The sequence below is a fragment of the Pezoporus wallicus genome, unplaced genomic scaffold (genome assembly GCF_028554395.1).
Source record: "Pezoporus wallicus isolate ANWC-B61680 ecotype Strahan unplaced genomic scaffold, APGP_CSIRO_Pwel_v1 contig_11829, whole genome shotgun sequence".
NCBI lineage: Eukaryota > Metazoa > Chordata > Aves > Psittaciformes > Psittacidae > Pezoporus > Pezoporus wallicus.
In genome coordinates this window covers 808,746-835,123 of record NW_026635494.1, presented here as the reverse complement: position 1 = coordinate 835,123, position 26,378 = coordinate 808,746, and the positions used below count along the sequence as shown (strand labels likewise).

The window sequence follows — 26,378 nt, the reverse complement described above, 5'->3', positions numbered from 1 at the left end:
GCAGATGATAAACATTACAACATCTTACATCTCAAGCATGGCCATACTTCACCAGTACTGTGACAAATGGAGGAGCTAATACCATGGCTGGCATCAGGGTAGGTCAGGCAAAGCACAGCCATAACCTGACTTACTGCAGGGTGCCAGGCTATATGTGCCTCTGCATGGACAGGAGAATCAATAATTAACCTCCTCCTGGGTCCAGATACTCCCAAGCCTGCCTCAAGTAACAGGATTGAACTCATTTACTCTGGATTTGCATCAGTAAAACCAAGATGAAAAAAATTCGGCCCTTAATCTTTTGACTGCCTATTCCAAAATCTTCACAATCTTTCCTGCCAGGAAAACAAGAGAAATCAAGGCCACCTTCTTCCAAGTTAGACATTTTATAAGGTCTTAAGTTTTAGCTGTTTTTCTTCCTTAAGTATTAATGCTAGTTTGGAAAAGCTCTGCTGATTCTCTTCTGTACACATGAGAACAGGCAGCTCCACCCTCCAGGGTTTTTAATCACTTGGAGATCTACAGGACTGTTAATGCTATGAAGATCAGCTCAGCCCAGGAAGCTGGGGGAAAGAAATACGTGACTGTCGATCAATGCCTTCCTTGTATGAAATTTGTTTTGAAAAAGTAGCATTGCCCTTTGCTATGCCATAGAATGAGGAATGACTCACAAAAGACTATGGTCCTCTTAATAAAAAACCTCTCCATTCGAAATTACTGAAGAAGGTGTGGCCTTTTCCAACAACTATTATCCAAAAAAACCACTGTATACTCAATCATTTCTCATATATAGAGAGCTATAATGACATACAGCCTGTGAGAGGGACAGGATCTATGAGCCAGGGGCCCCAACCACATTTCTGTTGAAGAGGAGAATGTTTTCTCTTTCCTTATCTCTTTTTGCACAAAGCCCTTAGAAACTAGATCTGTTAGACAGGCGCTTCCTGGCTATCTCATTCTCATATCAGACCCAAAATGTATGCTGCTCTTGGTTGGGGTTGCACCTCTATTTCTTCCACACCTCAAAAAGTGGTGGCTAAATGTAAACCTGGCTTTTTACCTCCAGTACTTCAGACACTTCCAGCCAGGCTTTTGTTACAGGTTTAAAAGGAGACATTATTAAAGCCGGAAAATCATATTCTCCAGCAACACCACCATTGCATTCTGTGACAATTAGATTAAGCATAACTCTTAGGCATGGTTAATTTACAGGCAGGGCATTAATCTCAGAGCAATCTCTCTGAAATTCAGAACATAATCTATGCTAAATTGATACGATACGAGTGGAAGATCAACCTCCTTCTTTTCAAGATGATGGCATTCACAGTGCTCGTAAGAAGCCTTTTCTTCTGAAATCTTCTGTGAGTCCAACAAGTTGAACATTTCCCAGGAATACAGCTACTGGAGACAAATCTATTTTTAAAACCCTTTCCCAGTTCTTTTTTCTTGCAAGAAATATTTTTTGCCTCTTTAGCTGTAAAATATTTCTTCTTCCAGGTATGTTACAGGTATGTCTCAGTTCAGTAGACATTTATGGGAAGAGCTACATCAGATACACCTGAACCCTTCCCTCAGCGAGACCATACAGTGAAATAGGGAATGGGGGTTTTATTCTACTCATCACATTAGTGGAGATTACATGGCCTGTGGGAAAAACAGCACTAGCCCATTTTAAGTTCAGGTCAGGCTGTGTTCTTCTCTGGTTGGGTTACTTCTAGGTCTGGATGGACGGACCTTGCACAAACCCAACATCAAAATAAATATAAAGGTAATAGGGTCTTTTAAACCCAGTATTATCCCTGTGTTTCCCCTCCCTGTCCTACTGAATGCAGTAAGCCCTCAGGGGAATCGAGTTTAAGAATGCTTTATTCTAGGCGTTCATTTTAATTACAGCCATAATTATTTCTGTGCATGGGTATGACCCAGTTAACAAACCCATCTTCTGCATCTCATGGTCTCTCCGACCCTGCCCATCTCTGCGAGGAGGTAACCTCAGCTCCTGGCAACAAGGAGCAAACTTATTTTTGAAACAAGCGGTCGAACTGGTTGCTGCATCTTAATGAAAACGATTTTTAAAGAACCCAACACATTTCTATGTATATAAACAGCCCTTCCTCCCAAACCTGGTTAGACAAGAATGTTCCTGGGTGTGGACTGCCTTGTATAATTAACTGCACAGCTGTAGCTTCTGATCCCTGGTAACTTCTTTCTTTCTCCCTGCGTCTCCCCAACATAATCCAGGCGTTCTCCTCCTCCCTGCTGGAGCTCCAGGTGCGTCACTTGGGCAGAAACTTTCCAGCATTCTATCGTCATTCCTTGCTGAGACAACGACTGGGCAGACATACCCACTTGGGGCTGAGAGGCAGGAACTGGAGGATAGATTAAGTGGTGAAGCTCATTTGCCCTGTTCAGACGATGGAAACGGGGAGCGCAGCAAGGACAAATGGTACCACTGGGAAGCCAGAGGATGTGAAGAGCCCATCTGCCCCCAAAAAGGAAGAAGAAGTGAAGAAGAACACAAACGCTAGTGGAGGCGAGAAGGAAGCTCTGAAGGGCACCGGCAGCGCATCTTTGGAGACAGGGCAAATCAAGAGCTCCCTTTTCTCCGGGAGTGACTGGAAGAGGCCCATCATTCAGTTTGTGGAGTCGTCTGACGAGAAGAGATCAACCTACTTCAGCATGGATTCGGCAGATTCAAAGAAGATGCAATATGCCAGTGGACAGATAGGGGAGATGAGGAGACCACCGCTCTCCTTTGCAGAGAAGGGCGATCTCAGGAAGTCCCTCTTCAATTTGGATTCCAAAAAGAGCTTCCTGCCTAGCGAAGGGGAAGGGAGGAAGTCATTGTTCTCTGGGGGGCAGATGGGGGACCTGAAGAAAACTTCCCTCCCTCTGGTAGAGACAGGCGACCTGAGAAGACCCCCCTTCAACAAGCCTGACAGAGCAGCCGGGTCACGGCCCAGGGTGAAGCTCGAGGATGTTCTGTGCGATTCCTGCATTGATAACAAGCAAAAGGCTGTGAAGTCCTGCTTGGTGTGCCAGGCTTCCTTCTGTGAGCTGCACCTCAAGCCCCATCTGGAGGGAGCAGCTTTCCGGGACCACCAGCTCCTGGACCCCATCAGGGACTTTGAAGCAAGAAAATGCCCTGTGCATGGGAAGACCATGGAGCTGTTCTGTCAGACGGACCAGATGTGCATCTGCTACCTCTGCATGTTCCAAGAGCACAAGAACCACAGCACAGTGACAGTGGAGATCGAGAAAGCAGGAAAAGAGGTAATGCTCTTTTTATTGCACGTTGCCATCAGTCTTTCCAATGCACCTCAATATTACACCACAGCTTTTGCTTTCCAGTCTCTCCTCAAATCATGTCTGCAATGTAATTCTGGGATGCAGGGGTGGTGGATGGGAAGTGTTTACTGGAGAATGGGTATTGCCTCGGTTCTGCTGCCATGGGGTCATTGTTCTAATGGCTGGTTACAGCAGCATAGCACTGGACTGACGGGGTGGAGAACCTGGCTTCCACCCCTGGTTGCAGCACTGACTTTCAGCAGAAGCTGAAGCAAAGCCCAACGTGCTAAGTTTTGCTTAGTGATCCGCACAGCCAGAAATGTGGGCACGGCTCAAGTTCGGGACCTCCAGAATGCAGGTAACTGGAGGGGTGGCTGCTAAAATTACTACTGGCTGCTAGGTTACTATTGGAAATCGCCATCTCAGCTACTTAGAATGAGATGATGGGTGTTTGTTTTTTCTCTTCTGTTCTGGATATAGTAGTGCCAAGAGCACCTATGGGAAGAGTATTTTGAAGCTTAGGTGCAAATACAAAACTCTGTAATTTCCTCTGACATGTTACTAAAATAGGTTTAGAAGATGGATATCAAAGGAGATGAGGCTGGTGTGTGGGGCAGTGCTCACTAATCAAGTCTTCCACCTTTGTTTGCTTCAAGTCTCATGCTGTTTGATTTCTGGGTGGACATATGATTAGTCCACTAGATGTAGTAAGGATCAGGGTCTCACCGTGTTTGGTGCTGTACATCCCCATAGTAAGAGCATGCTTAAAAACCTTCTAAGCAGACAGGACAAGAGAGATTACAGAAAGGAGCCCCACGACATGCTAATGTAAACCAATTTGCCTAGAGTCACACAGCCAGTCCACGACAGAAACTGGAAGGGCACTGAGTAAGATCTGCTAAACCCTACTCTTAGGCACAGTGCTCTGATGTGGTGAGCAGGCAAATAAAAGTGCCCGCTACTAGAAATTCCAGAGTTATCCTTAACTTGGAAGAAGGGTTGAACTCTCTCTAAGGTGGTAGGAAGATGTATGTCATAAGGCTGAAATAACACCTTCTGCAGAGCTTCCCTCCGTCTTCCTGTGCACGTATTTTGTCTCTTCTTGCAATGTCATCTCCAACTTGCAGACTTACTGAAACCAGACAACATTTCTTCCATGTCTCAACCAGTCTTTCATAAAGAAATTCCTGCAGGGCTCGCTAGCCTGCTGTTTGTTTCATAATTGCTTATTCTTGTGTTTTTGATGTCGGCTCTCAACATAGCATATGCTGACTCTCATAAAGCTGAGTCTGGTGTCTGCCAGGTCGTCCAATTCCTCTTAGCTGTTTCTACCGAAGTTAACAGCTGCTCCCTGAGGAACCAGAGCTAGTCACAGCCTTCTTCCTGTGGTTGGATGGACCTAGAACACCTTGCTCTTAAAGGAGCTGGGCTTTACCTAAGATTTAAATGATGTTTGATCTCTTTCTCAGAATCCTTTTGCCATTCTTGTTAGCTCCATGCTTCAGTTCCTGTGCTGCCCTTTGCTGTTTCTGCTGCTGCTAAGCCTAAAGGATTTAGGGCTTTATCAACATGAATCATACACATGTGCAAGTTTCTCCTGACAGCGAGTTTTGATCATGTTGTGACTTGAGTATTCACTCAGACAAAAACAATTAGCAGGATAGCTGCTGCTTGCAAATGTTTATTCCTAGCCCCGATTTATTCACCCTAGGTGGAGCCTTAGCAAGAACCAGAAAGAGGAATGAACATTTCCAAGTCCCTTTTTTCCCCCACCTATTCTTTTCCAGTCTTGCAAATCAGCTGAACCGGGATGCGACCACAAATTGGAAGAGTGGCAAAGTATGGTTGGTGCTGCTGGCCTTTGTGAAAAGAACAAACGAAAACCCCACTCTAGGTCACCCCCATCCTTGACCCATTTTACAGCTTGCATCCAAGCATCTCTAGGGTAGCTTTAGTACCTCCAAATTCGCTAACTGTACCCCTGGCTGGTGACCAAAACACAGCGTTATCTACAGAGGCCCTTTCACACAGTGTGGGTTGTCAAGGAACAATAGGTTTATCTGCAAAGGTTTCCCAGTCCTTGGCCGTGCTGCAACTCCAAACCTGGAGAGGATTCCAGCAGAACTTGGTGTGGGGGGACGTATGCGTGTGTGCTGCGATGCACCTAAGCCTAACCCTCAATCTGGGTGCTCAGCACAAAACTGTCACATAATAAGGTGTAACAAGCTTGTTTTAGGCAGATCTATTCCTTTCATATGGCAGAATTAATGCAGGTTACAGTCTCTCTCATGTGTCTACCTTTGTTATAGGGCCTGTAGGGAAGAAAGGTGCTTCGGTTCAGGGTTGGGAAAGCAAGGGATAGTTTAAGATCCTTGTGTAAAATTAGGTAACTCTGCTTGCTCCACAGTGCAGACAGAGACAGTACAGCTTAAGAGAAAAGGAATGCAAACAAGCCAGTAAACAGACACCTACTAGTTAGAGCATTTAGGCAAGCAGTGGAAAGACTGATTTTTGTCTGTGAGACAGAGGGAGAATGCAGCAGCATATTCCACTTTTCAGGAGCCTGGGGTAAGAGGCACTCATCCCCCTTTTCCTGCTGTGCTGACAAGACAAGAGTGAAAGGCACAGGGGGTCAGACAGCTTGGCAGGGAATCCCAGTCTTTTTTTTCCTGATTTTCCACACAATGGTATTTGTGTTTTTTTTTACCCAGCAAACCCTTAATGCCTTCCCCAGAGCCACTTTGCATTAGTTTCCTGTTACAGATTTAGAAGCAAAGGAACACCCCCACCAGAATCAGCACAAGAGACAACCAAGAAAAAGGCTGTGAGGCTGGGTAATAACCACACACACAGCTGAAAAGTGGAAACTGTCAATAGCAGCTTGTACACCCAAATAAAACCCTCTGGCCAGCTTGATTTATCAGCAGAGCCAGAGCCCCCCTTTTGGACAGCATCCTTCATTTTGAAAGGGGATCCTTCATTCAAAACCTGTTTTACAGGCCTAAGCTCAAAATGAAACAACTTCACATATGCCTGCCAGTCACAGAGCTGTAAATAACCTGTCCTTACTATCCAGCACCAGCCTTAGTACTCAGCACGTCAGGTCAGTTCTAGTGAAAAGCACTTTGATTCTCTTCCTTAATTCTTTACCTTGAAAGCAAAGTTCACATTGCAGAGCAGGTTTAAAGAGGCAGCAGAGAACTGCTCTGCAGAAACGGGACCTGGGTGTTCCTGCTTTCAACAAAGCCACTTTTAAAAGGGGAGAATTCACAACTTGGGCTTTGGAGTCAACCATCCACAGACATGCACCCAGAGGGATTTCCATCTGAGCCCTCTCTGTATTGCTTTCACTGTCTGAATAGAGAGCAAACACGAGTGTGTTGGCCCTTCTCACTGATGCAAGGTTAGGGGCACGATGTGGCCATGAGACCTTATCTACACAAGTTGTGGTTGCTGTGTGGACACAGCTTACAGTAGATGCTCTTTCCACAGTGATGGTGCAAGTTACCTGCAGGACGTTCTTCCTAGCTGGAAGGCTGGGGAAGCTGACCTGCTGCCAACTGATCTGCCTGTTTGCCTGCGTTCTGCATTAGTGCCACTGCAGATAGGGCAGAACACAGGGGAAACCCACCAGTTTGTCATTAAGGAATTCCCTTCAAACGGTGCAAAGCAGAGAGCCTTTCCTGGCCTCCGCTCATGTCGTGACTAGTGGCATTAATGCAGGATGCTGGCAGAGTCTACAGAGACTGTAGCCCCCTGACACCCACCTCTGCTTAACAAAAGCTTAGACAGAAAACTGCAATGGCAAAAGCAGCAGAAATAACGTCCCAAACAACTTGCTGACTTCTCAGCGTGCAATTTCTAATACAAGCCCTGTATTAGGGCAACTGGTTTAAACACTTCTCTAGCTTCATTATTGCATCTGGTTGTTGCTGTCAGGTAATTAGCATAGCTCTCCCAGGCTGGTGACACAGGGGTGTTCCCTGATTCAAGGCCTGGGTTCCCAGAGCATTAAGGCATGATGATGCTTGTATTGCTGCCTTGCAAAAATGAGTCACATCGTGATGCAAGACCCATAATCTCTAGGTCCTTTACAGCACAAGGGCTGGGTTCAGCTGTGGATGTACACTCTGAACTTTCACTTAGGCCTCTTGACTGTCCTAATTAACCTAGACTCTTACAGAGGATTCTCTCTTAGCTCAAAGACTCTCAGTGCCAGTTTGCTGTAGTCAAACCAAATGCTCTAAAACGGTATTTCCTACAGCTTCTTCACTGTTACTTCTACACTTACAGTGGGTGGAGGTGCTATATCACCACCTGAACACCAGGTCTCACCCAATGGATTTGTTCTGGGTGGTCCATCACATAAGGGGATCAGGAGTTCTTGACCCTGGAAAATCTGAGAAATATGAAGAAAGCTGCGAGAGAAGTTTCTTGATAGGGAATAAAGTGGAGAAGTGGACAATACCTAGTACCTGTAGCCAGCCTATTGTAAATGTAACATAGGATGTGCATGGACAGCCAAAGCAATCTTTCAACCAGTGCCAGACTGATCAAGGCCTTAAAAACATCACTTTCGCTTAACCCCTTATATTGTGGTCCATTTCTAGAGCACCCCTACTGAATAAGCCTCCTTGTACCCACATCACCAGTTCCTGCACTATTCCACAGCCTCCCTGAGCCTCTTTTTAGCATCTTTTATGCTTAGGCTAGTTTAAATGTTTGTACTACAGTGCAATGGAACACCTCCCTTGCTGGTGTCTGTGCTAGTGTTTCCTTTTGCCCTCATTATGGGCGTTTTAACCCATGTTGAACCTGGGTGACTGTGGTGTTTGCATTCTGGGTATTGGAACTACCTCTGTAATTTCCACTTGCAAATCACAATTCTCACTCTAAATGGTAGTGTGGGTCTCTTAAATAGTTGTTACATCCCATCCCAGAGGCACCCAAACTGCCTTTCTGGGTGAAGGGATATTATAACTGCAAGTTAGGAGTTAGCATCACTTTTGAGCAAGTAATAGTTTACAAAACTCCTTTGATACCCATCTTAATTAAAAATTACTATAACAGCATAATATTGCTATCAACATCTTTCCATCCACCACCTGATTCTTTATCCTGTTACCTTTCTTTTCAAATCCCTGTGTTTGAGAGTGTCTCAGAAAAATTCCTCCACTCCTCCTCTGTATGATTTCACTCATATTCTTGTAGTAGGAATGCCCTGATATTTAGGGATGAGGAGGAAGGAAGACCTCCCATTGCCCAGGAGATGCGCTTTTTACTTTGCTAACAATTAATGCCATCTTCTCTGAACCCCTGTAGAATATGAGCTTCAGCTCATCATGGTATTTACTTGACTGTTGAAGGCTGTCAGGGTGTATGGAGAGTATTTCGAGGGCCAGTGCTCTCCACAAACAAGGACAATCACAACGGCAATGTGAGGATGCAGCTCTTCTGACACTGAGATACCTTTGAGTACATTTGCCTTTTTTGTTCCCCCTTGCTTTTGTTTTATCAGGCAATACAACAACTATCAGATTGTTTTCCCTCTATAAATAGAGATTTTGCTAAATTGGAACAGCTAAAGTCAATGGCTCTCAGATGCAGCTGTGCATGATTCAAACTTAAGAGGATGTTCAGACACTATGGTGAATGGCACCAAGACAAGAGCCCTGATGGGCTGATTTCCTTGGTCTGAGCTGTTTGACAGCTTGTTGCATGCTTTTCTTCATCGTGTGGTGCTGTTTTCTACTCCTTGAATGGAGAACTGAAAACCTGAAAACTCCCACCCCAAGGGAAGCCTCAGGTTTTCATGCTGTGCTATCTTCTTGAATGGCAGCAAAGCGGTGGGAACTACCACTTGTGTTTTAACCGCAGGGAGACCTCACTGTGTCACTTGCTGCAGGAGTGGATTTATCCATCCCTATCTCCCTTGCCTCTAACTGTTGGCCTAAATGTAAGTGCTTTTGGGTAATACAACCGTTTGCCAAAGGATCCCACATGAACAGCAGGTTTGCAGGACTTTCCCAATGCGACCCAGCTCGGTCGTGGAGCCCAGGTAATTCCTGCAAACTGCATAGTTCCTAAACAGCTCTTGGGAGAAGTGCTCCACTGCCAGATTGCCTGTAGTTACAGCTGTGCTGTGACCAACCTGTACACACATGAAACACAGAAAGGTCTTGAAATGCGTAAACAAAGGCTTTGTCATGATCTGTTGGGCAGGGACGTGGTGAATGTGAACGACCGAGGGAGGGGTTGCCCAGAGTTAACGGCGCAAGGCATTACCAAACAGCCAGCTCCTGTTTAGTAATGTCCAGAGACATGGCATGCACACCACCCGGCATGTTACATCAGTGCATAGCTGCCCAGCCCTCCATGGGCTCCAGTTCTATGAACTGCCTTGCATGCAATTGTCTGGTCTGAGCTTCTCTGGGAAGCCGGTGCAAAACGAAATGCAAATGAATCCCGGTGAAGTTGCTGATCTAAGCCAAGCAATGGTTGACTACACCTCCTCCCTCCTCCTTCTCTGTTTTTTATTTTTTCCAAGCATTCCCCAGCTTCATCATAACATGAAAGCTCTCAATTCAGAGCAAATTAATCCACAATCCTGTCTAAACAGAATTCCTGCCGGAGGCATCGTCCTCTTGTTGCAACACCCGTCAAACGTCATTCCGTAATTACATGAAAACTGTTATTGCTGCAGAGGCACACCCTGGGATGGGCCCTTCACTGCATACACAGCTGAATTTTGAAACAGGCCTCTTCCCCCTCCAGCTAATGACTCTAATGTGATTAAAAGCGGCACCATGACGGTAGCCTAGTAGGTGGGTGCTTCTGCTGCTGTCTTTGCTGAGGGAGCTGAATGTCTTGACCCAGCGAGAAGCTCTGGGATGCTGTCCAGTGTCAGCACATGATCTCCATTTCAAGCAGTGCCAGGAACCTGTACCTCCCAGCTGTTGTTGTTCAGGGCCAAATGCATAAGTGGGAGCAGAGCATCTTTGAAGCAGGCCACCCTCAGCCCCAGTTCATGAGACTCTCCTCTCCTCACAGGCTGAGCTTTCACTGCAGAAAGAGCAACTGCAGCTGAAGATCATTGAGGTAGAAGATGAAATCGACAAGTGGCAGAAGGAGAGAGACCGCATCAAGGTGCGTATGGGATATTTGTTTCAGTTCACATCTCTCTTTCTGCTGTACTTGTCGCTTTCTTTTCCACTCTCTCACATCCCTCTCCTCCTTTCCCCAATTTCTCTGACATAGCCAGCTCTCATTCACTCCATCCCTTATCCTCACTCTCTCTCATCACTCTCCAAAATTCACTCATGCCAAGTCTTGGAAACAACAACTCCTACTAAATTACCATTGCAACATACCCTGCAGGAGATCAAGAAGAGGCAGCAGAGCCTTGTTACAAAACGATCCAAGGCACCTCCCTGCTTTCGGCCCCTTAGAGCTCTATCACTGGTAGCCAGGCTGATTCGGAAACAAAGGTGTGCTGCTAGACCACACACACAAACCAACTCCAGAGGGGTTCTGGATTGCCCAAACAGAGATAAGGCAACAAGAAAAGATGCAGTCACACCAGCAAACACCTGATTTATGGTGGAACAGCTCATTTCCATACAGATACAGGGCTCTATTATAATTCTTTCATCACGCTAAGGGTTGGACTATAGTCGTGGTGTTATTTTTGTCATTTATACCCTAACTGAATGGAGGAGTGAAAACACAATTTGAAGACACCCCAGAAAATCTGCATAACATTAATAAGCAAAGCCATTCTTCTCCCTTTTATGTGGTACACGTACATTGTCTTGCTAGTTCTGCTTTTCGTCTGCTTTATTACTATTATTACGATTATGACTATTATTACTATTATTACTGTTATTATTATTGGAAACCTGACCTAGAAATTTTAACTCTGAACAGAGTTACATTCACAGTCCTTCTGAGGGATGTTTCAGAGGGACCTAGAGGTGAGGTTTGTAAGAAGTGTTTTAGCACCTTTCACCCTTGGCAACGGTGGGAATTTGGTCCTCAAGTTCTTGAGGAGCCAGAACCATGATTTAGAAAGTTAAACAGTGGTTTTAAATATCACCAAGGAGTGCAATTCAGGAACTGAAATATATGCTCTGATTATAAATCAGGAAGACAGCGTGCCCTTTAGATTACATACACGCAATTATTGCAAGAACAAGTATTACTTCTCTGGTGCTGAGACTGACATACCCAGAGTCTCTGTAGTCACAGTCTAAATGGGAATGCTTGGACATATCTCCCCTACTCTGTTTCCCTCTGTCAGACGACTCCCTGAGAAGTTTAACACGTTATTTCTCCTGCCTCTTTCCTGCTGCCTCCTCTCTCTGACCCTTCCCTCTGCAGAACTACACCACCAATGAGAAAGCAACAGTGGACCAGCATTTCAAAGAGCTGATCCGTGACCTGGAGAGGCAGAGGGATGAAGTGAAGGCTGCCCTGGATCAGAGGGAGAAGACTGCATCAGAGAACGTGAAAGAAATCGTGGATGAGCTGGAAGAGAGAGCAAAGCTTCTGCGGGAAGACAAGGAGAACAGGGAGCAGATCCACCAGATCAGTGACTCCGTGCTCTTCCTGCAGGTAACCAAGATCTCAGTTTAGTTTTCTTTCTGTGAAGACAGTATTTGTCCCAAAGACAAATCCCAAGCTGGTGTAAGATGCGTTAATCTCCACCAGTTCAATGCACGTTTACAGCAGGAACCTACCCTGATATTCAAAGCTGTCTCTGCTCTGGTAGGTGAAGAATGAGCCTCTGCATGCCACCTCCTGGTGCTTTTGTAGGTGGCTGGAGCTCACAGGCAGAACATTTGTCTGCCCCCTCCATCTTCCCTGTTCTCCTTTGCACTTCATACTATTTGGAGACTAACCTTAGCCAGTTTCCTAGGATCTAGCCTCCAGCTCTTTATGTTCCTCAGTAACCTCTCTTCCCTTCTTTTTGGCAGGAGTTTGGTGCTTTGATGCGGAATTACGTCCCCCCTCCATCTCTTCCAACATACAGTGTGCTGCTCGAAGGGGAGAGCATGAGCCCATCTATGGGACTCCTCAGAGATGACCTCCTAAATGTCTGCATGAGGCACGTGGAGAAGATCTGCAAGGCAGACCTTGGCCGCAACTTCATAGAGAGGAACCACATGGAGAATGGTAGAGTATCTGAGATCTACCCCTTCCCTCCCTCCCTCGGCAAAGCCTAGCACAGAGTCAGAGGTGAAGTGTGATCAGCGTGCTCTCATAGAGCAGAAAGTAAGCAAAGACCTAGTGGGAGAAATACTACCAGTAATGGGTTAGTACCACAGCACTGCAAAGAGTCTTCTGAGTCTTGCTTTCCATGTCTCCCAACTAGTTCTGCAGAAAGAACTTGTCTTGCATCAAGCTTACACATCATTTTAGGGGGACAGGGAACTAGAATGGGATTCCACAGCCGAGTTTCACTTCCTAACTCTCCCACAAAAAGCTTCTGTAACCTTGGGCAGGTTAATTATTCCCAAAAGATGACCTCCTGAACTAAGAATAATAGGGATTGCAATTAATAGTTATCTCACCAGGCCGCTATAAGGATATAATCTATTAACAATTGTGGAACCTAGATACCAGAACAATAAAGGTCAAGAAGCTGGATAGGTAACATGAAGATAAATTGCACCCTGCTGTTCAGGAGGATGTGTGACTCAAAAAGATGCAGGGATAATCTCAAGTCCAGTTCATGCAATACAAGCAGCTGAGGAACTCTGCTGCAAACCTGCAAGACCACTGTTGTTTCATGCAAATTCACAGTACTAATTCCTGCCATATTAATACACCACCTTCTTCCTCGGCAAAAGCCATGTAAAGCACTCCAACTTCCTTCCAGAAAAGACAAATTCACATCAAAAGATGATATGATAAAGGAGGAAGGGAAGAAACAACCAAAAAAAATATCCTCTAAACCAAAAACCCAGACAAAAAGCAGCCTGTTGAAAAGATGCACAGCAGTCAGAACAACGTGGGTTCAGTTACTGGTCAACATGGCAATGCTTTTCAGAGCCTGGGTTTTGTGAATCAGCCTGCCTGCATTCACAATCTAGAGCAGTAAGACTGAAGGTGACAGGGGGCCAGAATACATTTAGATCTGTAATGAGAATCACTAGTATTCATCAAGTGACAGCCTGCTGCCTCCCTACATTAAGGAGAGAAAGAGTAAGCCCCTGGCCCCAAGGAGCCTGCACTGCAAACAGTTCATTAATGTTTATCTAGTGCTGTCAGTCTCCATTAGACATGAATTAGATGGAGCAGATTCTTCTGGTCAGGGGAACTGAACTTCTTAGTTCAAAGTGCTCATGATACATAGCTAGAGTTGGATTTTTTAGCTCTCCCTACCCTTCAAGTAGCACCAGAAACTGAACATTACTCGTCTTCCAACATTTAACACTGCCACGTACCTTGTTGGATTCTCAGTGCTCTCTTTGTGCCAGTCCTGAAGCAAATATATCTGACTTGGCTATTTGTACAACCCAACAAGCGTATGCTCAGTCCTAATGGCTCTGGATAAAAACTGACTACTTCTTGATCCTTTTTAATCGGGGCCCCTTCCATATTACTGATGTCAGAAGTCCTGTGGAATTCAAGTGGCAATCTGTGGGATTCAAGTGGCAAAATATGAGTGGGGCAACAATTAACTACTGCCAGAAAGGTGGGCACTTAGGGCAACTTTACCAGGGATTTAATGGACACAGCTTGGAGTCTGCCTAATGAGAACAACAATGGTATCCACTCAGCTGGGAAATGTTATTTAAGGTGAGTCTCAGAAGCTTCAGAGCTCTCCGTTTTTCAACCCACAGTTACACTTGAAAGAGGACAGCACTCTGCATCTAGTGACTGCAAGGAAATAACTCTGCAATTACTTAATGGATTTAATTAACTCAGACTCCCCCTGAGTCACTGCAACAAATTCATTTGCAACTGGCTTGATCTTCTAGTGTAAAAAACTTCCCAGGAAGAAATATTGTATTAATGGAATGAAACCAGCTTAATAGCAGACTCCAAAGGGAATCCACTTTCTTTTAGTTGTCATAACAGGTACCTACTTAGTAGTGTGGCAAGGAGGAAAATAATCAGAGAACATCCAGGGATTTTAAATAACACAAAGATAAATGGGAGAAATCATATAAAAGTTTGTTCAATCACTTAAGAAGCAAAGAATGGAACTATTGAAACACAGGAAACAAATTCACCCCCTTGCAGAGAATAATAGGTTTATAGAACACTTGAGGCCTTAAAAGAAAGTATTTTTGTGAGCATCTCTACTGATAGAGCACCAGATCCTGTGGGTCAGTGTCAGAAAACCAAAACCAGGCTGTGTAATACCTGGGAAAAGGGTAGGTTTCATCTACTTTGCATGAAGCCTGAAGCAAACATCCTTGTCCGAGAGCCCAGGAAGTCAGAGCTGTTTGCAACTCAGGTTTAGCATTGTGCTTTAAAAACTGAAGAAAGCAACTGAGCTCTCCTGACACTGATTTTCTTGAGCTTTGTAGCACTTGCAGTTCAAGATCTGCTGGTTGGAAGCCAGCACTATGCGTAGGTTAAACACATAAAAGAAGCCAAACCACTGCTTTTGAAGTGGGATGCAGTTTTAGCCACACGGCAGTATTTTGGTAGGAAAATGCCTCACCCTCAAATCTCCCTATGGATTTTCAGGAGATAGTGTACCTACTGAATGGCCAAATGCTTCAGCTATGCTATGGCTCTGAGGGAGCTTTCTCCTTGCTCCCAGCTTGGACCTCTGGGCAGCTACAGCACTGCTTTACCTCCCAGCCAAATAGCCCCACAGAGGTATTAAGAAATAACAGATAAACTTGTTTTCGAAGAGCAGAACCGTCTCTCCTGCAGCACTTGAAGAAGCAATTCCAATCTGTTATCCCCTTCCCCCTATTCCCGTCCCTATATCAAGATCACTCAAGAGCCGCCTCCAGCTCATGCCCTCCTCTGCTTCTCCAGGTGACCACCGGTACATGATGAATAACTATGAGTGGAACCAGCCTGACAACTTGAAGAGATTTTCCATGTTCCTGTCTCCCAAAGGTATGGCACCCTAATGGTGGCCTGGCTTCCTCCAGACTAGGAAGCAGTGAGTGCTCAAAGCCTAAGCAAGGCAATGCCTTTAGAAACACAAAACCAGGAAGGGTAGCACAAAATAAGTAACCAGATTTCCTCTGGGCTCTAGACCTGGATTTGCCAGGTGTTTACAGCTGCTGTTCTGCAAAGCTGGTGGGCAGTGTGAAGGGATATGCCAGCAGTTAGCCCTGGCACTCCCCTGAAGGCACATTTGGAGCGCAGCGTTGCCCGCCCTCTTGTTAGGGTTCCATGGGGATAACCCAGATCCCAACACTGAGCCCTTTGTCTGTATTTTCCGCTTTGCCCTTCTCCACTGTTCCCAGCCCATGCCTGGCAGCTCTCTGGCAGCCCTGCCTGGCGCCATGGGGATGAGGATGTCCTTTGGAGCGGAGGCAGCATTCCCAGTTGAGCATCAGCAAGACTTTAGCTGGACTGGTTCCTGCAGGCTCCCCAAGTTAGGAGACAGGCTCCTCATCAGAGACTGCAGGGGGGCATTTTGCCAGTGGTGGGTTTGTTTTGCATGGAGCCTGTCTCCAAACACTGCCCGGATGGTTATAGCTGCTGTGCTGCCCCAGCTGCTTCAGAGCTTTACAAGCCCCGTGCTGTCAGGAAAACACATGTTCTGCTAAGTGGAGCTGCAGATGCTCGGGAGAGACCACAGGCTCAGCCGTGCATCCAAAACCGTTTTCAACCTGAAGGGATTGGCGGTAAGTTAGATCTAAAATTGCATGGTCTGAACCCACCTCCACCCAACTTCAGGTTCAGGTGGAAACAGCCCATTGTGCATTAGAACAGTGTGGCAGGGTATGATGGGAGGAACACAGTAGACAATGCTATTTTGCCATCACTGCTCCCACGTGTGTGAAACCTGACATGGCAAAAGGAAAACCAATTTGTGACAGTGCCACTGCATGGCATAGCCTAGCTGCTCACTGCTCCAGATCAGAGCAGGGACTTCCTTCTTTTCCTCCCTGGATAATTAATTGCTAAGACCTAGGAGCAGGGGCTTACTGGCTCCCAGCTGGGATCCAGCATCCCAGCTTCCTGAAGGATGTGCCTAGAGAAAGGAGGGATGAACAGGAAGTGCTAGATAGAAGGTATCTTATTTAACGCTCTTTATTGGAGCCAGTGGGGACACTTGCTGGATGCAGTCAGCTAGAGCGTAGTGTACAGCAGCTTGCAGTCCAGTGGGCCACTGGTCCAGCAATGGGTTTTTGAGTATACACATAGTGGGGGAGCACTTCTGCCTATGCACATCTACCTTTTCCTCAGGGCACAGACAGGTTGCCTTCCAAAACTCCTCATTCTATGTTTTCTACCAACAAAGTCACTTCATCAAAAACAAAACCTAAGCACAATCTCTGCTGAAATGGGGTTTGAATAGCACAGGGTTCTCTTGCCAGGATGAGGACTCAGGCATGACAGAAAGGAGCCAGCTGCTGAAACCACACTGATGGGGTGCTTGGGAATGGACTGAATCAGTAGGCAAACAGGAGACATGATCCATTTAGCTTGCATGCTGCCTAGCAAAGGATTATCTGATGAATAATGTGATGTACCCATAATCACTTAACTCTCTGGAGATTTCTGTGCACTATGTGTCATGTAGAAGTCCAGCAATGCCTCCCATTGCATCTTTTCTGAGGAATTCCATAAAACGGGATTTTAAGAAACAGAGGACCACCCTTTGCATTGCACAGTACACAATATCCTTGAATATTTCATGATAGCTTTGTAACACACCCTTTTTCTCGCTAGGTTGGATCACTGCAAATCCTGCCTGAAGCCACAGTGGCAAGCGTGTTGGCTGCATTGAGGAAGGCTACCCAAGCTGTGCTCTGTGCTAACCACAGATGCCCACACTAAGAAACTGCTTGGATTTGAGTTGAACCTATAGGGTTTTTTAAGCCCTGCTTAAATTCAAGGAGACTTTACTGCCCTAGTCATAAAAAACAGTATCACAGAGCATCCGCTTGCAGGGTGTCCTAATGAGGCAGAGGGGAGACATAAAAGATTTCAAATGCTGCCTAAAAGACAGAGGAACAATCTGTTCCATTGCTCGGCACTCCTTTCTGTCCTCTCCACTAAGCTTTCTTCTCCTGATGTGGCAAACAGCTCGGCCAGAGCCAGGAGGAGGTTGGAAAGATCACCTCGTGCCTTTGGAAGTCTTTGAATGAAGAGTGGAAGGGATTCGGGCCCACAGAGGGAGAGCCAACTGCTTAAACAGGAGCATTGCTTATATAGGAAACAGGCCACAGGATGGCAGCATAACAGCTCCGAGTACTCACCTCTTCCATCTCCTGGGAGTCCAGTGTCTCACTAAAGGGGTACAACAGCGCTAGTCTCCATCACAGGATGATGCGTTAGTGAAACCCTAGAGTGGCTGAGACAATGTGTGCTGGAGCAGGAAATGTTCCTCTCTTGTGTCTCTTTGAGCTCCAAAGCCCAGCCTCTGCCTGCACGACTCTTTGCAGAAGAGTCATGTTGAGTAGACAAACCTGAGTTGGCAATCTAGTGCAGCTAAAGAGTTCCGTGGTGGTTAGAGTGCTTTGTTCTCTAAATGAGAAGGCTGTCCATCATTCCCTAGAACCCAGAGAAAAAAAGACCAGGCTTTTCTCTCCTCCATGGACCCAGATTTCTGGTTTGGGGCTGCTTTCCAGACTGGTGGGGACTGTTCCATAGAGCAGTGCCAGGCACAGGCCTTTGAGAGCCAGCTCATCAGGAGCCAACTGCTGAACTGGATGCTCTTGTTTTACAGCCAGTTTCAACCCACGATCATGGGAATTTTCCTCCTTCCAAGCGACTGAGGAAACACTTGGTACGGGTAATTCCGACTTGAGTGTGAAAGGATCTAACCCCCCGTGCCACAGCTTTCTAGCTGCCTAACCAAACCTCTGCTTCCCCTCTCAGCTGTCCTGTCATCTGTCACTCACTGTCTCACAGATCCATCTCTTAGCTGGGTTATCAGCACTGTCTGCATAGACCCAAACTCAGGATCTCACTGCTCTAGATCCAACGTATACAGGAGGGAAAGGCATCCCTGTCCTCACTGTTCAGACAGTGAAAGAAGAAGATGGAAAATACAGATGCCAATCTGTAAAGATCCTGAGATTCCTCACCAAGTGCCATCAACAGGAATGCCAGCATCATCCAAAGCAACCAGTGGAGGATGTGGTGGATTCCAAGCACCCACAGCCAGTCTCAGGAGCACAAGGCAGCTCTTCCCCATCAAACATACACCTTTTGCTTAGCTTATAAGAGCCTGCCCAAAGTTGACTGTACAGCATCCAGCACGATGAGGAGGGGATGCTTTGAGCTAGTGTATCAAGAACCCCAGCAGCTGCGAGTCATGCCTTTTCTTCCCAGATTCCCACCTTCCTTTTCCTTGCCTGTATTTTCTTTCTTTGCTTTGTTCATGCTCAGAGGGTCCTGCCTTGCCTTTCATTCAGAGGCAGCCCACAAGCATCCATGCCCGCTCTACCTGGGGTAGCTCTGGTGACTCACAACCACACCTAAGTTGTTCCTGCTTTTCACGCCACAGGCAGGGCTGTTTCCCTCTCATCATCCTTGCTCTCAGATTCATTCGGGCAGCTGGGGCCTGACCCCAACGAGGGGAAGCCTTGCTTTAATTTCTATGGGCTTTGAATAAAGCCTCAACTGCTTGGAGGCAAGGGAGCTTTGGCAGTTACACGGTTTTGCCTTGTTACTCCTGTCTCTGGAGATGCAGTTTGCCTGCCAGGGAGCTGCTGCTCTTCAGTCACACCTGCACTCTGGGTCTCTCAAGAGAAAGGCTCTTCCCTGCCTGTCTGGAGCACTGGGATCAATTCACACTTGCACACTGTGTACACTAGGACCCCACAACTGACTGCACTCATCTGCCTTTTCTTACCAAGAGAAAAGGGACAAAGCTGTTAGTTCCCATTTCCCCCAAGCCAGTTGAAGGTAGTTTTACAGGGTGTGTTTTGAATTGCTTAGGCTTCCCCAGTGCAGCGTGCAACACCATGGACTAACACAACCTCTTCTATCTTCCAGTCGGCAATGGTACTAAGCTGCCTTTTCAATTCTCCTCGGTGGGACAGAATCCGCCTGGTGACTTCAGCAAACAGTCTGATGGGAGCCTCTTCACTAAGACCGGTACTAGGCATTTGGTATTTTATCCCTTCCTTCTTGCCCTTTTTTAGGTGATAAGACATTTAATCCTCTTCTTGCTCCCCCAGAGAAGGCCTGGAGCAGTCCTGCACCTAGCCCATATCTCCTGTCCTGACTGTCAATCTCTTAGATACACACACATGTTCACACGAGCAACTTACTCTGCTGAGCCAGGGTAACAGGAGTTTGTTAAAGAGTGTTAAAAAACATTAAAAAGTTATATCTAGTGATATCTAGCTGAAGTGGTCTTAAATTTTGTGTGCAATGGGTAAAGATGAGAATTTTAGGTGATTTTAGAGGCACAGAGACCAGGGAAATACAATGGGAGGCGATGCTTGTGGGCATTTACCCCTTTTGCTTCATCAGGGTTTTAAAAGAGCTATCATCCTGAAAGAATAATAGCCACTAAGCACAACCTTTAAAACAATGTGCAGTATCTGCCCGTTCTCCTTCATCTGAACCAGAATCCCCCATTCACCATCCCATAATCCTCTTTTCACTACTCACTAGTTCAAGGGCACCAGAGGTGGAATCCAAGAGCATCAGCACCTGCCAAGCAGAGCCAGGTCTGATTAATCTCTGAATGGGAGATGGTGGGGAAAGGCCATTGTCTGATAGGGCTGGAACCGGTTGTGATTCAGCAGAGCTGGTGTTATTTTTGAATCAGAATGGAGCTGCTGTGGTAGAAGAGGGTTAGGACTTATCACACTGCCAGAGGGACTGTCATTAATTTCTGACATGAAACCCAAGCCTTGGATCCTTGCGGTAATTAAATAGCCTCTAGTGTTCTTTGCAAGAGTCAGAATGCTTAGCTCGGGACTTGGCCTAAATTTAACTGGACTGATTGCATTCCACCTCTCTGCACTCCTCAGACAGTTTAATTAGGCAGACCTTCTTTGCTTCCTCTTCCTAACTGATTGGGTGGTGGAATAGAGATCTGTCTGATGGCTGCTGCGTCCCACACCCCAGAAATGGCTGCATTTCAATGTTAAGCAATGCAATACTAATTACGTGGCACTTCCAGTCCTGCTACTCATCTTGACGCTCGCAAGGGGAGACGGGGATGGTGGCAGGGACTGATCTATAACAGGTTGTTTTGTGTTGTCACAGCTTATCCTTCAATAGTGAGACATCAGTCTGCAAAGGTGACACCACAGACATGGAAATCCTCTAAGCAGTCTGTCTTGGTAAGAAATATACCCTTGGTGTGAAAGCATGTGCGCAGCTTCAGCAAGACAACTATCTGCTTTAGGGATACCTGAGACTTAAGAGACCAGGGCTTGGGTTCTTTGGAGATGGGAATGTGAAAGCTCCAAGGCACAGCTTCTATTATTTTTCCCCTGTGGTTAACTGCATCCGCAGAGGGATGCAGGTTAACACCACTGCCACCACAGCTCTGGGTTGTAGGAATAACCTATACTTCAAAATGACGTATTGAAGGTATTTTGCCCTGGTCTAAAATCTGATCCAGGCTTGTAGAAGCTATAGAAATACTATAGCACACATGCTGCAATCTGTAGTACTTTTCCTCCCCGCAGGGATACCTTATACCCTTGGTCCATGACATCTAGAAAGCACAGATTGTGAAAGTGACACCATATAAGGGTATCTTGCTAGTTACATCCTACAGTGCACAGATGCGATATCAAAACTGAGGGGTCAGACTATGACCATAAATCACTAGAACATCTGTAAGTCACTCGTAACAATGCATTATCAGGGGCAGAGAATAGTGGTATTTTAGGTCTTATAATCTCAAACATACAAGGTTAACAAGCAGTTAATGCATAGCCACAGAAACACAAAGTTCATCTATTTTTCTTAATGTCCATTCACACCGTGCTGCATTAAGATCTTGCATGACCTCAATTGAGATTTTCAAGCTTTTGCCCCCCGTCTCCACGGATGAAATCTGTGTTTTGAATTCTGATTCTACATTTGTGAAAGATTATTTACTGTTACTGTTCCCTGGAAATAAGACTTGTAAGAAGCAGAGGGTCAAGAACTGAAAGCATTCCCACACTGAAGGAAGAAAGCAGAGGAAACACGTAACAGTTAGAAAGTGGCTGGACTGAGGTTTAGTCTGTACTAGCTTCTCAAGGCCCTACCAGGGGATGAATGCCTGTGAAAGGGATGTACCTGGGTAGACTGTTTCACAAAATCCAGCCTTGAGTCTCTGGATGTGCTACAGCAAAATGTATCTCCTAGGAACAGCAAGGTTTTGTAGTGTCTTCTGTCTTGTGTTTTGATCACTGCCTTTCTAAAACATCATCTGCTTCATCATGTGTGTGCTCAGGTGGAGGATCTTCCCAGTGATTTTAGATACCAACCTGCTTCCTAATGGTGGTGGTATACAGGGAAGTCTGGTCAGGAAAGTGAAGTCTCTATAGCACTGGTGGATGCGAGTAGGGTGGTCCTAGCGATAAGCATCCTGGTGCATGACAGGCAGCATGCTGTGCTTCATGAACACAACCCATGCTTTCCTTAATCCCCACAGAGACAGCCTGGATAACTTCTGCCACATCAAGTCATCAGGCTTTTTCTTTCTCCCTTTCTCTCTCATGCATACACTTGTGGTGGTTATTTTAGTTTTATAGTCTATATTCACCAGATAGCCCTGAACTTAACAATTGACTTGATAAATATAAGCATTAAAAAAAGTCCCAAAATAGAAATACATGCTCTGGACTGCAGGAGCTCTGCAGGAGCTTTTATGGTCTATTGGGCCAATAATCGACCTTTTAAAGAGTCTTAAATATGTATTTAAGTAATACACATTCGGAAAGTGTCTGTAAACATGAATTTTCACAAAGGACTATACTGTTTAAGGAGGAATGTCTTTTTAACCCACAGGGAGTCCTTTAAAATGAAGCCTCCCTCTTTCATATCTTAATTATATTGGAAATTAAAGCCATAAAATGAAAAGAGCTTCAACAAAAAGGAACATTGAGCACGAGGTACGGGGAGTCAGCACTGAGCAGGAAGACGGGTTGGGCTGGGTTTGCTCTGCCCTTGCTTCCAGCCTCCTGCCATGCCCGATATTAACTACAGCATTGCACAGAATGTTCCTGTGAGTTCTCTCCCACCTTCTGTAAGCAAGATCTGGGCAGTGGGTCAAACCTAAGACAGATAAGACATTACAAAACCACAGCTGTTCCTGTTTACCGTGGGCACCATTTCACCAGTGTAAGCGTATTCTCATCCAGGCTAGAGATTTTGCCTGGAACAGTGCAACCAGGTACCACAATCAATTAATGGGCTTTTGTGTTTTGTGATCATCCCAAGCCAACACTAAGCTGTGCAGCACAACTTTGCTTATTAGTAATGGTGCAGATAAGAATGGAATTCCAGGGGTAGGTCCTGATGAGAAGAGATATTCGGGACTACAGTAAACAGAGCTAGAAAGACAGCAAATGGCAATTGCTTTAGGCTCTGCCGCTATCTCTCCCTTTACACAAGCGTTCTGTACTGGGCCCTGCAACATGTGCCGGTGTGAATACACAATACAGCATTGTGTGAGGGTTTCCATGCACAAGAGTTTGGGCACGAATAAATACCATGCGACTTAGTTGATTGCTCACATAACTGTGCATGGCTTTAAATGTGAAACCTCCCGAGAGTTCTCAGGTTAGTGAGCAATTAAAAGACACTGACAGAAGCATAAAAATAAAGGTGACATTCCTCTTCTCCGAGAAGCCTCTCATCAAGCCGTGAGTCACAGTCTGAGATTTTATATGATGCACAGACTCATTTGGCTCAGGAATGAGGTCCATGCAAAGCATGTGTATAAATCAAAAAGCAACATCACTTGCATTTGATCACTTCAGCACCTCCAGTAGTCAAATGAGGCAGTGATGCTCTGCAAGTGAAAAGACTGAAGGTGTTAAGCTATGTATGGTTGGGCTACTTAGGAGGGTGAAGAATAGGTGGTCAGAAAAAGAAGGTAGGTCAAACTCACATGCCCCAAATTCTCCATTACAGTCACATTACCGCCCCTTTTACGTCAACAAAGGCAATGGAGCCACTTCCAACGAGGCACCTTGAGTCCTGAAGATTTAGGGAAGAGCTGGCAGCACTTGGAGTGAAGACTCAGCTGCGGATTTTCATGGATGTACCTGCTACTATATTAACCTTACTGCTCTAATCTCTGCCAGGGAGAGGGAAGGTGCAGAAGGGAATAATAGCCTTTACTAGAGGAAACAAGGACTTTTTCCAAATCACCTAATCGCCTTGAAAGCTCCGCAGGCCTTAACAACGTAACCCCATCCTCTGCTGTCACCTCCTTATTCCGTCTCTGTCAATGCCCTTCCTTTTGCTTCTGCAGAGCAAGCTGCTCTGCTTCTCCTGGGAAGCATGCATGCTTGGGTAGCAACCCCTCCAACTCTATTGTACCAGTTGTTCCCTTGTCCTAAGCGTGTTTATATGACCATAGCCATTAAGTTCTGATGAAGGTCCTATGCTGGGGGGGCCCAAAGGTCTTCCTGGAATGAAGAGGCCCCAGCCAGCCACTGGGACAGGCTAAAGCTCTTCCCTTTCCCCCTTTAGCCTGTCACTCAGAAACAGGGAAACAGCTCTCACTGGCATCAGGTCCAGTGCTGCACCTCCCCAAGACCCCTGCAAACTCCCTCCCCAGCCCATGCCAATGGCAGCACACTTCCTCAGAGCCCTTCATCAGCTGAGCTCAGCTCTTGCTGCCTACAAAAAGCCATCCAGCAGGACCCAGTCAGAGCTGCTACAGCCCAAGGCCAGCTACTGGTGGAGGGCAGAGAGGCTCTCTATCCCATTAAAGTACCCCCCCAGCCACCTTTTCAAATTCAGGGATAAAAAAGAAAATCCATCCTACTAACATAAGATTGATTAGATGCCATAGGTGGTGGGTGCTTTTTCGTTTCGTGTTGGCTTTTTTTTTAATTCCCCTAAACCAAAATTGATTAATACATTGTGGTCCAGGGCTTGTTTTCGGATTTTTGTTTTTTTTCTGCAATGGGCAATGAGAATTAGTACCATAGCTTTTTGCTCAGGATAGACAAACCACAGCAGCACCCAGCCTGCAAACCAGCCAGGGCTGGTTAAGCTTTCCATGATCTCACCGAGATTATTTTCCTTCCCCTTGGACAAAGCTGAGAGGTTCGGTCCATGCTGTGTAGAAACCTCCCTAGGCCAGGCACTGGGAGCAGATGGCCCATTGCAGGATCAGAGCCCTCACACAGTGATGAGCAGTTGCCAGAGAAACAAGCCCTAACAGCTACTTTTCATGGTTTGCTCTGTTCAAGCAGTTTTTGGAATGGCTTCCCCCCACCTTTCCTACCCCCAAATGCTTGCAATACCTTGCTGAGAGGTCACACCTATTCACTCTCTGAAGATGACTTTCTTGCTGGGCAAAGATAGTGCTTTTTAATGCGACACCTCAGAGAAAGCTGGTTGCTCCAGAATACCTGAAATGGCTCTCACCATTTTGTTCCTAAATGACAAGAGGGGAAGGGGATAGCATGGCAAGGAAGGATGTGAAGAAAAGGAAACTGTGATGGAGTTGCTAGGAAATACACTGAAGGGTTTGAGTATGTGTGTGAAAGGATAAAATAAGTCCTTCCCCAGATCTCACTGCTTGTTTTGCCCCTGAGCAGGCATCCAACAACCACTTGTGTCCCTTATGTCCCAGTGAAACCTTCTACCGCCTCCTTTCATTTCCCAAAACGTGGGTGTGATACTTCCCTCCTCTTCCAAAACCTGGATATTAAAGTCCACCCCTTCTTTCCTGCCCTATAGAAGGCTTTTTGCAGTGCCAGCTGGGAGCTGCACTGCTCCTCGCCCAGCACTCAAACGGAAGAGTGTCCCCTTGTCCCACTGCCCCATCCCTACAGCCTGTTTGCTCCCTGTCCTCTCCTCACTTCAAGGGCCTCACTCAGACCATACACACATGACTTTCCACACCGGCACATTCCAGCAACAGGAATGGAGCTGCTCCCTATTTGTGTAGCCTGGGAAGATGCCGGAACCCCCTTCCAGCCCCACTGTACCTCACTAGGGAACCAACAGCGTGGCTTCGAGGTGTATTGTGCATGAACTGTTTTTATCGTGTTTGTCTTGATCAGCAAAGCAAGAGGAATTCCACCTCCTCAGACAGGACACGACTGCGCTGATGTAAGTGAGGCCCTTCACGTGTGCAACATACTGCAGAAATAAAGGAGAAAGCTCCATGTCTGACCAAAACCAATGGGGATGAGGTCTGTCTTTGGTGTTTGTGTGCTTGCAAGAGCCTCAGTGAAGTTAAGCCCCTTCAAGAGCCTCTTTAGGCGAGTAAAGGGTTTGGAGAACCCGTTTTCCTAGAGGCTTTCTTTTCACAGCCTTATGGATGAGTCAAGGTCATGTCAAACCATCCCACATCCTTGAAGGTCAGACTGATGGATGCAATTGGAGTATAATCCTTTGAGACTACCCTGCAGATATTCCCAGCTAGGTCATTTCCCAAACAAGTCCTCTCCCCTGCCAGAGTTAAACCTCACCAGTTCACACTGAGGAAAGCTCTTGCTCATGCATGTGCTGGCCGAAATCAGCTTGGAAAAGACCAGGCTAAGAGGAGACAGGCTGAGGTGCTGTTTTGCCCCAGCCTGAACCTGAGTCTCCCTGAGAGGTTGGTTATGGGCACCACTGGGGCCCTATATCCCCTTGAATCCTTGTGGAGAACCAGACCTCCGTTTCTGCACACCTCACATTGCTTGCCTGTATCACGGCTTCTCTTGTCTCTGAAGAAAAGAATAAATCTCTTGCGGGATGCTCAAGATGTGGGTTCAGGGCCAGACATGCATAGATGTAGCCCTGAC

General features: G+C 46.2%; 1 protein-coding gene across 3 annotated transcripts; it reads left to right on the top strand.

Moving 5' to 3' along the window:
- Positions 1-2,155: 2,155 nt before the first annotated feature.
- TRIM29 (tripartite motif containing 29) lies at positions 2,156-24,577 on the top strand. 3 transcript variants are annotated; one of them, XM_057433212.1, is made up of 9 exons: positions 2,156-3,273; positions 10,339-10,434; positions 11,668-11,901; positions 12,264-12,462; positions 15,292-15,375; positions 18,167-18,226; positions 19,441-19,542; positions 20,668-20,744; positions 23,539-24,577. In XM_057433212.1, the coding sequence occupies exons 1-9, from the start codon at positions 2,416-2,418 to the stop codon at positions 23,599-23,601; spliced, it is 1,773 nt and encodes a 590-aa protein (XP_057289195.1). In that variant the 5' UTR covers positions 2,156-2,415; the 3' UTR covers positions 23,602-24,577. The 3 variants fall into 3 exon arrangements, with proteins under 3 accessions (XP_057289195.1, XP_057289201.1, XP_057289209.1); XM_057433218.1 differs by lacking the exon at positions 18,167-18,226; XM_057433226.1 differs by lacking the exons at positions 20,668-20,744; positions 23,539-24,577 and adding an exon at positions 19,626-19,746.
- The last annotated feature ends 1,801 nt before the right edge of the window (positions 24,578-26,378 follow it).

What these genes read in the sequence shown, in the direction of transcription:
- TRIM29 (XM_057433212.1), top strand. Translation starts at nt 2,416, where the DNA reads ATGGAAACGGGGAGCGCAGCAAGGACAAATGGTACCACTGGGAAGCCA. An exon ending in AGGAGAGAGACCGCATCAAG is followed by an intron (nt 10,435 to 11,667) that starts GTGCGTATGGGA and finishes TTCCCTCTGCAG; the next exon opens with AACTACACCACCAATGAGAA. An exon ending in GAGCCTCTTCACTAAGACCG is followed by an intron (nt 19,543 to 20,667) that starts GTACTAGGCATT and finishes GTGTTGTCACAG; the next exon opens with CTTATCCTTCAATAGTGAGA.